This window comes from Pongo abelii, chromosome 10 (assembly GCF_028885655.2).
Source record: "Pongo abelii isolate AG06213 chromosome 10, NHGRI_mPonAbe1-v2.0_pri, whole genome shotgun sequence".
NCBI lineage: Eukaryota > Metazoa > Chordata > Mammalia > Primates > Hominidae > Pongo > Pongo abelii.
This window is the reverse complement of record NC_071995.2, coordinates 76,167,443-76,180,925: the sequence shown is the minus strand read 5'-3', so window position 1 is coordinate 76,180,925 and position 13,483 is coordinate 76,167,443. Positions and strand designations below refer to the sequence as shown.

Sequence of the window (13,483 nt, the reverse complement as noted above, 5' to 3'; positions counted from 1 at the left end):
CTAAGCACAATGTTGGAGATCTTCAGAAAAATCTTGTTTCACTTTGCAATGAACATGTCCCTCCAAAATTGTAATAATATAGAATAATTAAAATAAACCTTAACTAAAAAAGTCATACTCACCCCATCCCTGATGAATAAAACTTTGCCTTAGAAGTACTGTAACAATTATGTGAAAAGTAAAGGAAACAATAACACTTAACTTTATGTTCTCAGCATATTCAGCAGGTATTTCAGTTATTAAGCTGTTCTTTTCAATGTATAAGGCATTTGTTTTTATTGTAGGTAGTTATATAGTAAGTTTGCTTGGATATTAATCACAAGAAAGTTACTGAACAAGAAGGAATAGCTAATGCTCACTGAGTATCTAAGTTACTTAGCTACACTAATGAAAACATGGTACCAAGACCCAGGTCATGAGTTAAATTATATTTCACTGGTCTGCCCCACAAAAAACTTTTTTCATTTTCTTGCCAAAAATAAGCATCCACACTTAGCTGGTTATCTCACAAGTTTGGCCAACTGATCACAGAGGAGACATGACAAGAAAGGATGCAGATCTCAGAAGAAAATCACTGTTAGCTGGATGACAATTTAAAATATGCTTACATGTAGTGACAATGGCTTTAGCTACTCTTTGTGTATGAAGGATAGGATATGAGGAAATATGAACAGACTATCTTATAATTAGAGGTGGTTTGACTGGAGGTAGTAACTTATTGCTGCTTTATTTGAACTAAAATATCAGTTTGGATCATTCATTTCACTCTTAAACAATTTCCACTTTAAAATTTCAATGACCGATTATGTAATGAATTGTGCCTAAAATGTGCAATTACTAGATTTTGATTTTATACTACTGACATATATTCTATAGGCATATTTAATTTATAAATTAAAAACTAGAAATGAAGAACTAATATTGACTTTTTTTTTTTTTTCTTTTGAGACAGGGTCTCACTCTGTCGCCCAGGCTGGAGTGCAGTGGCATGATCACAGCCCACTGTAACTTTTGCCTCCAGGGTTCAAGCAATTCTCCTGCCTCAGCCTCTGAGTAGCTAGGATTACAGGCACTTGCTACCACGCCTGGGTCATCTTTGTATTTTCATAGAGACGGGGTTTCCCCATGTTGGCTAGGCTGGTCTTGAACTCCTGACCTCAAGTGATCCCACCTCAGCCTCCCAAAGTGTTGGGATTACAGGCGTGAGCCACTGTGTCTGGCCAAGAACTAATACTGACATTCTAAGATCTATTTAGAAAATATGATATTGAAAGTTTTGTTTAGTATTTGCTGCCACCATGTGAATGTCACTGTGTACTACTCTGAAATTTTTTATTTGAAAGGAAAACAAGAATTCAAAATCTACAAATATTGCACTATTTTTTATAATCATCTTATAAAATTTTAAAGCAAAGATTATTAATGTCTCTCATATTGGTATCCGATATACGAAAATTTCACAATCCAGTTGTTACATGCTCAACATTTAACTCACCTTTATAATACTACTTGACTATATCATTTTCACGGACTATTAGAAAATCAAACCACCTTCAGGAAATATAAGTGCTTTTATAATAGTAACAGTCATTATAAAATAGAGTGACTATCAGGAAAAAAAAACAAATACTAACTTAAAAACAAAACTGCTGATTTCTTAGAATGGTTAATAGCTTCAAAATGTGAATTATATTTTAGTGTTTAAATATATATGGCTGATAAATGGCCCCTTTAGCTATTTTGCTAATTGGACGTTGTGTCATACAAAATATTAGAATATTTTCCAAATGATTCCAGCATTTAACTTTTGCTCAAGAGAATCTACAAGGGTTTGTAAGTATAGCATAATAACCGCAGATGCTAGGAATTTACAGGACCAGTGATTGCACTCTGTTGAAGGAACCCAACTAATGAATTTGGCCAAGTCTCCTAAAAATAATAAATCTGAGAATTATTTCTGTAGACATAGGCATAGACTTAGAAAGTTCATTCCAAACTCACACATTTAAACAAATTTTGTCACAAAACTTGCCCTGCTTGTAATGCAAATTGACCCGTTTCCAGAAAATAATTAAAATATATTTTAATCTTTACTGCAACCCATGAAGTCAAATGATCTTCAGTCCTTAGAAGAACAAATTAAAACAAATTTAAAAATACATTTGCTCTTCCCATTACCCTAATTTGACAGGCAGCCAGAGCAGGCCTTCAGATTATTCATCAAAGTAATAAAAAGGGAAATGAGATGAAGCAGAGAAGAGAGAGAGAGAGAGGGAGAAAGATCTATCAAAATACAGTACTTAAACATATTTTACATGCCTAAGTCTTAGAAGGAGTAATAAAAATGCTCATTGTGTATGGCAGGTCACTGTTCCTTACCCATCATAATTTATATCATTTATTCTAGTTTTTAATTAAATACCTTTTAAAATTTGTCTTTCCAGAATTATTTTGGCTACTCTGGAAATGAATATAACTTAGAAAGCCAAGGCAAGGGGAAAGACACCTACCTTAAGTCAAAGCATCAGACGCATTCCTTGTGGTCAAACACTGCATAATATGATTCATCAATGGAACAGTAATGAATAAACCACTGCTAGTTACTTCCCCAGTGAGTGAGATGACACAAAGGATCACATACTAATCAGAGGTATAAAACTCTTTTGCTGTGGTTTTATTCAGCTGTTCCATGCTACCATCATGCCTTCAGCAACTTAACACTTTTAAAAAATCAAACTCTTTCAAAACATTTTTATAGGTCATTATTTTCCAAACAGTGTAAAACGCACTATCATTTATTATAACAGGCTGTCTTTATTATACCTGTGTCATAAAGAAGCAAAAAAATTAAACTATTATAGATAGAAGAACAGTCCAGACTGACCTGGTGCTAACTTCCCCACTAAAATCTGCCAATGTTTTTCAAATCTCCATTAAAATGTGCAATAATTAATGCATGCCCATCTCAAAAAGCAATTACAATTTTGTTGTATAACTTCCAGATTATGTGACTTGGAAGGAATTGGGCATTCAAAGTAATGGTTTTCTTGATTGAGTCTAAGCCTAGAACCTAGACTCAAGCCCAGTTATAGCACTACATATAACAAAACTAAAAAAGATGCCAAAACCCATTTAATTATCTAATACAAACATGCTCATCCCTGAGGCTATGTGTGAAAATCTTCCTGAAAAAATTTAGTGCTCTAAACTTCTCATTCAGAAGTGCATCATTAAAAAGAAAAAAGATAGGACAAAATATCACTGGGTATTTACTTGCATATCACTAATAAGCAATAAATTAGAGAATATTAACTGACCTAGTAGGCTTTTTTTGACTGGTTGCAATTCCACTGTGATTAGACTGAGTTGCATATCTGGCTGCCAGACTGTATGAGGAGAAACAGAGAAATTGAATTAAAGAGATTCTTTGAACATGGAAGGAAAGCACAAACTTACAAGAAAACTATGAATTAATGAAATGCAATTGGAACACGTATAAACATGTGTAAAGAACAAATTAATTAGAAAATTATGGTAATGTTGTATGTCCAACATGACCTTTGATTATGAATGTACTATGAAATAATGCAGTGCACACCTTGTCATAAAATGTGTTATCACTGACTTTACAATTATGGCCGTGTAATATTATTAATATTTTAAAAATACTATTATTTCATCATATAAAAAAATTCAACCTTGTAAATGACTGTGAAACTTCAGGGAAACTAAAGTTTCACTGACATAATGAAAGATCACTTTCTTAAAAAGTTTAAAATGAAAAAGAAGAGTATGAGATGACAGTCATTACTTCCTTTAGTAAACTCTCCTAATTTGCATTTTTCAATCTAAATATTATTTTGAAAGCCAAGTGATTAAATAATCTGGTTTCTGTCTAATAAGTTATAGCTGACTTCTAGTACTAAATTGTTTTCAAGGAAGTAAACAATAAAAGATGTTTTGTCTTGGGGAAGATCAATATAAAAACAGAAATTAAAGTGGGCTTAAGTTCTTCATAAACAAACTTAACAAATACTAATGACAACTTCTGGGCATTCTTGAATTACATTTCTCAATGATTTTTTAAATCAAAATCTTTGTTCTAAGGCACACATGAAAGCATGATTTAAGCCAAATTTTGAAGAGCAATACTTTATACATAAAATGCACATTTATACATTAAGTTCAGCTGATCTCTGCGTTACCTAAGAGTTCTGGAATCAGTGTTCTGAAAGATATAGTTAGACCTGATAAACCCAGGACATGTTCACACACCCTGTGATGGTCATGGGTTGATGCCTAAGTGGAGAATCACTTCTCAGATGAATTGGAATGGCTCGACGTGAACCCAGTTGCTGTACATGCACAGTTTTCAAGGCCTCCAAGGAAACAAGAACAACGTGGGGGTGTTGGAATCAGGGTGGGATCACTTGGAGCCCTGCTGCATTTGATCCAATTGCTTCTCTGCCAAGCAGAGGGTATTTTAGTCAAGGAAAGGATTACTTAGGATGATGATGTATTTACTAAGTTAAACTTTACTACACTGAGCTAGTCTGTGGAGGGAGCTTGCAGGTCCTCAAAATTGCCTGGCTTGAGGGAAATATATCCTCATATAGAGGGAGCTTTTCAGATTCACAGAGCACATTTGGCATGTGATAAATTGTTATTTGTGTATAACACAATCTGTATTCTAACTACACTGAGCACCAAAACAACTGGCCACAACTGGCTAAACTACCTCAGTAATAATAATATCAGAAAGTAATTCAGAAATAAAAACCAAACTGTCTCAATTCAGTGAAATAGCATTTTGAAAATTAAAGAATAAAAACATGCAAAGTGAGGAAAAACCTTTTGTGAACTTCTCAGTCTACTTGTCAATTCAAGAGTAAGAGAACTATCTGTATACCACTATGTCTACCCCACTTTCTCTAAATTGAACACAAATATTAGCAAAATAGATGACAATGAAACAATATATTTTCTTTTAGTGAGTTGAAGCCACCTTATTGGTCCCCCACCTCATTATTTTAAAGAAGTGTCATAATATAATTCTTAGCATAGAACTGGAAAAACAACAACAAAGTCCATAAAGTTTGCATGATTTGGCCAAAATCAATTTCATTTTATGGTCCATATGTGTTTTCCGATTTATTACATAAGAATACTCTACTTTGAACCTGCATTCTTACACCAAACCCTCTCACTGTAATCCCTTGAAAGGTAGCTTCTGTTCTGCTTTCTTGCACTGGTGAAGCTGTTATCTTGAAGGACACAGCGTTTTCTTCAATGCTCACTGTGTTCTAAAGTCTTTGTATTTGACCATGTTGGTCCCTGCCTCTTTTTGAGCCTCTCCTATTCATAGACTAGGCATTACGGCATTCCAGTAAGCTGACCCAATTAGTTCACCACCATTTTTGTCCCATTTTCTCTTTCCTTTTTGGGGTCCTTGTTTCCCCATCTCTTAAAGGCATGATATTTTTCCCTCAAGAGTATGTCCTCTTTCCTCAAATATTTTATGCATTGTTTACTTAGACTTTCTACTAAGATTTAAACTAAAATTCTACTCCTAAAATTAAGCTCTGTTCATATTCCCATCCATCGGTACCAACTGAATGAAAGACTTATCCATTTACGTGAGCTTCAAACTCACCACATCAAACTCTCCATTCTCCTTCTCTTATTCTCCAGCTTTCAATAAACTCCTTCCTTAAATCTCTTTATTTCTATTCACAGGACCACAATTTTCTTAATAATGTAGGCTGAAAATCTCAACAGTTGACTCCATTTCCCTTTCAATTATTACAGAGGAGAAATCAATACCTAGTCATAATAATTCAATATCTGCAATTCCATCTGTACCTGTTTTCCATCAATTCCGACGTTTATCACTCTAACTCAAGCCTTGAATACTTCCCACAATACCTCTGACCTAGAAAAATTCAAATGTTATATTGCTTATCTAATTCATACTTCAGAATTGAATATTCAAATTGAAATGAATGTATCTAGGCTTGTGTCTTGGTATCATTGTTTTTCTCAAATAGAGAAGTGAAATTATAGGTGAAGGAAGCAAAGGTCAAAGACATACAATAAATTTTCTAAAAAATGTAGCTAATTAGTGAAGATTCAAAGTAAATTTTGATATTCAAGATCCTCTATAAAATATTCATTTCTTTTTTTGAGACAGAGTCTTGCTGTCACCCAGGCCGGAGTGCAGTGGCATAATCTCGGCTCACTGCAACCTCCATCTCCTGGGTTCAAGCAATTCTCCTGCCTCAGCCTCCCAAGTAGCTGGGATTACAGGCACCCATCACCACACCTGGCTACTTTTTATATTTTTAGTAGAGGCAATGTTTCGCCATGTTGGCCAAGATGGTCTCAAACTCCTGACCTCTTGATCTGCTCGCCTCGGCCTCCCAAAGTGCTGTGATTAAAAGTGTGAGACACTGCGCCTAGCTTATAAAATATTCTTATGTTTCTATGTTTATGTTCTACTATCTTTGTCACAGGATAAAAGACAAGAGAGGTTTTTATCTCACTTGTACTTTTCTATTTTTCTATGCCTTTACTCATGCTATAACTCCTATGGGAATACACCCTACCTGTGTCTATTATACCAAATTCTAACCATTTTTCAAGTATCACCTTAAATTACACCAAGTCTATGCAACATTTTATCACCTTCTAGACACATATTAAATCTCTAAGCTTTCATAACTATGCTTTGCACCCTTTTATGAAATGAAAAAAATTAATTTAACTTTAGTTATTTAAATTTATAAACATAATGAGATTTCTCCAAGGCAATCTCTTCATCAAATGTACCAATACTATCATAGATATTGGAAATCTGCCTACTCTTGTCTCTTAAAAAAAAAAAACAACTAGGTTGGGCGCAGTGGCTCACATTGGTGATCCCAGCACTTTGGGAGTCCGAGGCAGGTGGATCACGAGGTCAGCAGTGTGAGACCAGCCTGGCCAACATGGTGAAACCCCATCTCTACTAAAAATACAAAAATTAGCTGGGCCTGGTGGTGTGTGCCTGTAATCCCAGCTACTTTGGAGGCTGAGGCAGGAGAATTGCTTGAACCCAGGAGGCGGAGGTTGCAGTGAGCCAAGATAGCACCATTGCACTCCAGCCTGGGTGACAGAGTGAGACTCTGTCTCGAAAAAAATAAAAAGTTAAATAAATAAATAAACAAATAAATAAATAAATAAATAAATAAATAATACAACTAATACATTTTGAAAACATAATATATCATATGTCACCAAACAAGCACCATAAGTGTTGTAACAGGAAGTATATTATTAACACAATTAATAGAGACAATTTTTCAAAGATCTATATTACAGAAATACAATAATAAAAACACAGACAGTGGAGCACTCAATAGGACAAATGACCCAATTTCTTTAACACATAAATTGCAAGAAAAATTATGAATAGAGTCTTATAAGAACTTAAAACCAATTGTAATGTACAGAAGCTTATTTGGATTTGGACTCAAACAACTGTTAAACTTTATGAGAAAATTGAGAAAATTTTAACACTAGGATGTTAAATGAAACTAAGTAATTAATATTAATTTTTTAAGTGTGATAATTATTTTGAATTGTTGAAACTGGCCTACATGTCCCATAAAACTGATGTTATAGTTTCTTTTGAATAAACATAGAAATTGATCCTCACAGTTTTAAAATTTGAGAAACTTACATTTGTTTTATCTGAGTTCCTTTTCTCAGGAAACTGACCATCAGGCCTCTTAGATAGTATCAAGGAACTGAAACTTACCATATCACCACATCTAGACAATTAGATGCCAGGCCCCTCATTTGCCATGATTACTTTCTTACGCATTGCTAATTCCTGTTTTCCTAACAGATGACCTATTTCCTGTTGACCGATTTTTCTTCCTTACCTTTCCCTAATTCCTGCTTTTCTGTGTGTAGCCACATTCCTTCACCACTTGGGGAGGTGAATTTGAGACTGATCTCCCATTCTTGTCAGCTGCAATGACTGAGTAAAGCCTTCTCCCTGGGCAATTCTTGTTATTTTAGTGATTGGCTTTCTGTGCAACAGAGAGCAGGACCTAGACTAAACCTCTGGTGTTTGAATAACATTGTAAGTATATTAAAAATAAACTCTATCTTTCACAGATATATATTTAATTTTTTTAATAAAATGAGTGAATAGCTGATTTGAAATAGTCAATAGTGGAATTAGGAGCTTGGAATGGTTGGATATGAATTTTAAAAAAGGTAAATTGTGAGGTGATAATGGTTAAATCAGATTGATTGGTCCATGAGAAATTTAGATGGGATTTAGTATGTTTTAAAAAAGCAGAATAAGAACTATTCTTATTTATTATTATTATCCTCTAGAAAGTAATTTATCTGCCAAGTATAACTGCCACAAGTGCTTAGTTTATCAAAAAGAATATACCTTATGTTTGATTTATTTATAAGGCAACTTCACCATTCCATGGATCTATTTTCCAGTATAGAGAGTAAATATTATTTCACCAATTAACCCAATAGTCTTATCAATTTCATGATTTTTGTCCTTCATTTTTCATGATCTCAGCTACTAACAGACTACCTTGTACCAGCTGCATTTCTAAGAGGCACCTAGTCAAAAGTTACTGGCCTGTTGCTACATAAGCGTCTACCACTCTCAGATGTTTATAGATCAAGAAGCATGGACTCCTTGGACTCCTTGGAAGAACAATTTATTTTTGTTTGTTTGGTTGGTTGGTTGGTTGGTTTTAGCTAGCTCTTTAGCTTCCATAGGTAGCCCAATGGGCAAAGTGTTTGGTTTGGCCTAACGCCTAATGTTTATGAAATATCGTGTAAAGGTAAAGTCACTGTATGCACATGTATGTATGTGTAAGTTAGTGAGACATTAATTGCTGGTTCTAATTATAGTATTACTGCCATCCTGTTTTTATGTCTGTAGTAACTACACTTAAATGTCTGTTGCCTCTCCTTGTTTCTGTCTTTTCACCTGAAAAGAAGTCTAAAAGACAGCAAGCAGGGCTTAGTTGAACGTTTGCAATGTTATCTAAAAAATAAGCTATTGCTGTAACCTTAAAAATCACTGGTAATCTAGGGAGGACAGAAATATCATATCTGTTTCAATATGCCTCTACTTTTCTCTCATTTTTCTTTCAAATTTTCACATAATCTCTCCCCATTTCTCTCATTACTTGTCTGATCTAACTCAAAATCTTTCTCAATAGCTCCTTTATTTTTCTTAACATTATTGCCTATGCCTCCCTGGACAACAGAAAAGCATTTTATCCTCCACAGTGCTTGTAATACCATTTCCCAGGTTTCAAGTTTATAACATATTAGTAACAAACCAGGTGAGTAAGCACAGCCAACTTGCCGAGTCCTAGTAAAACAGACACAGGTGACGTGTAGACACAGCTCTCAGGCAATGGGGGAAAATAAACTGAGTCAGAAAAGCAGTAAAATAAGGATTTTTAGATGTCTGATTTGAAGAGTGCATATTTTTCTGAAATCCTGTATGATCAGACTCCTACTGTTTATGGGTGGGCAAAAGATGTCAGAAACAGAAGCACAAAAGAAGTAAACATTTTGAGGCTCATTCTGGATCCTACTAAAAGAAGTATGTGATCATCTTTCTAGTAAACTGGAATATCAAGGGGCTGCTTTTTATTTTTCTCTAACATGGAAGGGAAGAAAACTATTCACATTCAACTATTTTTAAAGTATGAAATTCATCTGGTGATCAAAACACAGCAGGATCCAAACTGCCAGAGCTTCCTATTTCAGCTTCAGTGTAAATCCTCATATGGAAATATAAAATCCATTTACTATAAGGAAAGAAAGCTTTTTAAGGTAAACAGAGCCGAATCTGTGGTTACCCATTTTTACTAATCACTAGAGCCTCACTACTCAAAATGTGGTCTGTAGACCAACAACACTGACATCACCTGGGGCTTGTTAGAAATATAGAACCTCAGATCCCATCTCAGACTTACTGAATTTGAATCTTCATTTAAACAGAATCCGCAGGTGATTCCTATGCATAATAACATTGGAGATACTGTGTGCTACAGAATATCCACAGATGTCTCCTTGGAAGGAGAATACTCACAGTTTCTAAAGTCAAACAGCATATTCCAAAATCTCAAGCCATGCCTCTTCTCTAGATGTCAGCAGCCTCCTTCTTACCTACTTCATCATTTAAGCGTTCCTGACACAACAGCCACGTCTCCATCTATTACTCCTGCTTCCCAAATACAGGTTCACTCACTGTCACCACCCACAAAATTTCACGCTGTTACCATAAATATTCTAAAAATTATAATCCCAGATATAATCGACTTCTTCCTTCTTTTATAGCAAATGTATATTTCAAACCCCAATCTCAATCCTAAACTTCAGAATCCCCTTTCTGAATATCTCCTTGATACGTCTTGAATATTGTATCTTGATGGTGCAGTAATTAATCAGGTTAAGTATCTGTCTCCTAAACAGACTGTGTTGTTCTCCAGCGCAGGAATTATGTTATGTTAATTTTTTTTTCATCCTTAGTTCCTATCATGGGGCTGGTATATGTTCAGTAACTAAATAATTGATTGACATTTACTGGGTAGCATTTTCAAACGATGGCATGTTATACCTCTGCCTTCTAAGCAAGGGAAATTATTCCAGAATAGAATTATCAGAAGTATGTTAAAGGAGGGAACAGAAAGACACTAGTCATTATTACATCCTTATTAACTGGCAGCAATTTATGTTTATCTTACTCAAACCTCACAACAGTCCTGCAAAGGTTATACTATACAACCAACTGACAAATATGAAAAATTAAGTCATTTAATGTTAACTCGTGCATTTTACACATTTTGTAAATTAAAGTGCTGAAATTTGAACTTAAATTTGTTAACATTCCATAAGCTGTACTCCGTTCTCTTGTACCATATTGTCTGTGTAAATTATCAATTGAAGTATTTTTATTGCTCCATAGATTTGTGAATATTTCCAAGATATTATAGAATCTGTATACAGAATATGATCTCTGCAAGTATCAAACAAATCTGATTTCAAAATATACCATTTGACAGAGAAATAATATTAAAAAACTTTAATCTACATAGAAATCAAGAGAAAATGAAACAATTTTAAAGGTTAAAATAATTAGAGTATTTAAGCAACTATTCTCATAGTCTTACAAGAAAATATTATCATTCAAAATTTTTAGCATTGTTTTATTCAGGGCTAATAAATATGGAACATAATTTATAATTAGCCACTCTCACATCCATTACAGACATCACTAATCAATCATGGAACAGTGTAGCCTCATAATCCTTGCAAAGGATTCAAACAGCCCTTATTGTTCAACAGGAATTAGAATGAGAGTTAAAATGTATTTGTATCTCCTCTCTATGCCTTCATCAATACACAGTTAAGAAAATTTTAATAATTTCATGTAAGATGTTTGTAGACTATTCTATTTATGTTATAGTTATTTTTAACAGCAGACTTCCATGCAAAATGTGGTCATATATATATATATATATATATGACCTCATTCCTTAGTTTTAGTTTTCAACCTGAAGAATCATTTGCTTCAACATAATGCACATACAGAATTCTATAAATCACCAAAACATAATACCTGAACCTCATATAATGTATCGACTTTATCTCTTTGGATTCTATCAAGCTTCTTCCAAAAAATCTCAGCTGAGGAAGTTGGTATTTGAATTGTTTCAACTTATGCTTGTTTATTGTGGCAATTATAAATATTTTTAATTTTCTTATTCATTCTAAAACTATTATTATTATTATTTGAGACGAAGTTTTTTTTTTTCTTTTATTATTATTATTATTATTATTATTATACTTTAGGTTTTATGGTACATGTGCGCAATGTGCAGGTAAGTCACATATGTATACATGTGCCATGCTGGTGCGCTGCACCCACCAACTCGTCATCTAGCATTAGGTATATCTCCCAATGCTATCCCTCCCCCATCCCCCCACCCCACAACAGTCCCCAGAGTGTGATGTTCCCCTTCCTGTGTCCATGTGTTCTCATTGTTCAATTCCCACCTATGAGTGAGAATATGCGGTGTTTGGTTTTTTGTTCTTGCGACAGTTTACTGAGAATGATGATTTCCAATTTCATCCATGTCCCTACAAAGGACGTGAACTCATCATTTTTTATGGCTGCATAGTATTCCATGGTGTATATGTGCCACATTTTCTTAATCCAGACTATCATTGTTGGACATTTGGGTTGGTTCCAAGTCTTTGCTATTGTGAATAATGCCGCAATAAACATACGTGTGCATGTGTCTTTATAGCAGCATGATTTATAGTCCTTTGGGTATATACCCAGTAATGGGATGGCTGGGTCGAATGGAATTTCTAGTTCTAGATCCCTGAGGAATCGCCACACTGACTTCCACAAGGGTTGAACTAGTTTACAGTCCCACCAACAGTGTAAAAGTGTTCCTATTTCTCCACATCCTCTCCAGCACCTGTTGTTTCCTGACTTTTTAATGATTGCCATTCTAACTGGTGTGAGATGGTATCTCATTGTGGTTTTGATTTGCATTTCTCTGATGGCCAGTGGTGGTGAGCATTTTTTCATGTGTTTTTTGGCTGCATAAATGTCTTCTTTTGAGAAGTGTCTGTTCATATCCTTCGCCCACTTTTTGATGGGGTTGTTTGTTTTTTTCTTGTAAATTTGTTGGAGTTCATTGTAGATTCTGGATATTAGCCCTTTGTCAGATGAGTAGGTTGCGAAAATTTTCTCCCATTTTGTAGGTTGCCTGTTCACTCTGATGGTAGTTTCTTTTGCTGTGCAGAAGCTCTTGAGTTTAATTAGATCCCATTTGTCAATTTTGGCTTTTGTTGCCATTGCTTTTGGTGTTTTAGTCATGAAGTCCTTGCCCATGCCTATGTCCTGAATGGTAATGCCTAGGTTTTCTTCTAGGGTTTTTATGGTTTTAGGTCTAACATTTAAGTCTTTAATCCATCTTGAATTGATTTTTGTATAAGGTGTAAGGAAGGGATCCAGTTTCAGCTTTCTACATATGGCTAGCCAGTTTTCCCAGCACCATTTATTAAATAGGGAATCCTTTCCCCATTTCTTGTTTTTGTCAGGTTTGTCAAAGATCAGATACTTGTAGATATGTGGCATTATGTCTGACGGCTCTGTTCTGTTCCATTGATCTATATCTCTGTTTTGGTACCAGTACCATGCTGTTTTGGTTACTGTAGCCTTGTAGTATAGTTTGAAGTCAGGTAGTGTGATGCCTCCAGCTTTGTTCTTTTGGCTTAGGATTGACTTGGCGATGCGGGCTCTTTTTTGGTTCCATATGAACTTTAAAGTAGTTTTTTCCAATTCTGTGAAGAAAGTCATTGGTAGCTTGATGGGGATGGCATTGAATCTGTAAATTACCTTGGGAAGGATGGCCATTTTCATGATATT

General features: G+C 34.7%; 1 protein-coding gene across 11 annotated transcripts in view; it reads right to left on the bottom strand.

Moving 5' to 3' along the window:
* The window catches only part of NAV3 (neuron navigator 3), a 924,032-nt gene that overhangs the window by 222,337 nt on the left and 688,212 nt on the right, over nucleotides 1–13,483 (bottom strand). For 6 of the 11 annotated variants that reach the window (XM_024256848.3, XM_024256849.3, XM_063712199.1 and 3 more), the window contains exon 7: nucleotides 3,318–3,386. The exons of the other annotated variants lie outside the window; for them this stretch is intronic. In XM_024256848.3, the coding sequence (XP_024112616.2) occupies nucleotides 3,318–3,386 (69 nt within the window). The remainder of the gene's footprint in view (nucleotides 1–3,317; nucleotides 3,387–13,483) is intronic. 11 annotated transcript variants of the gene reach the window in all.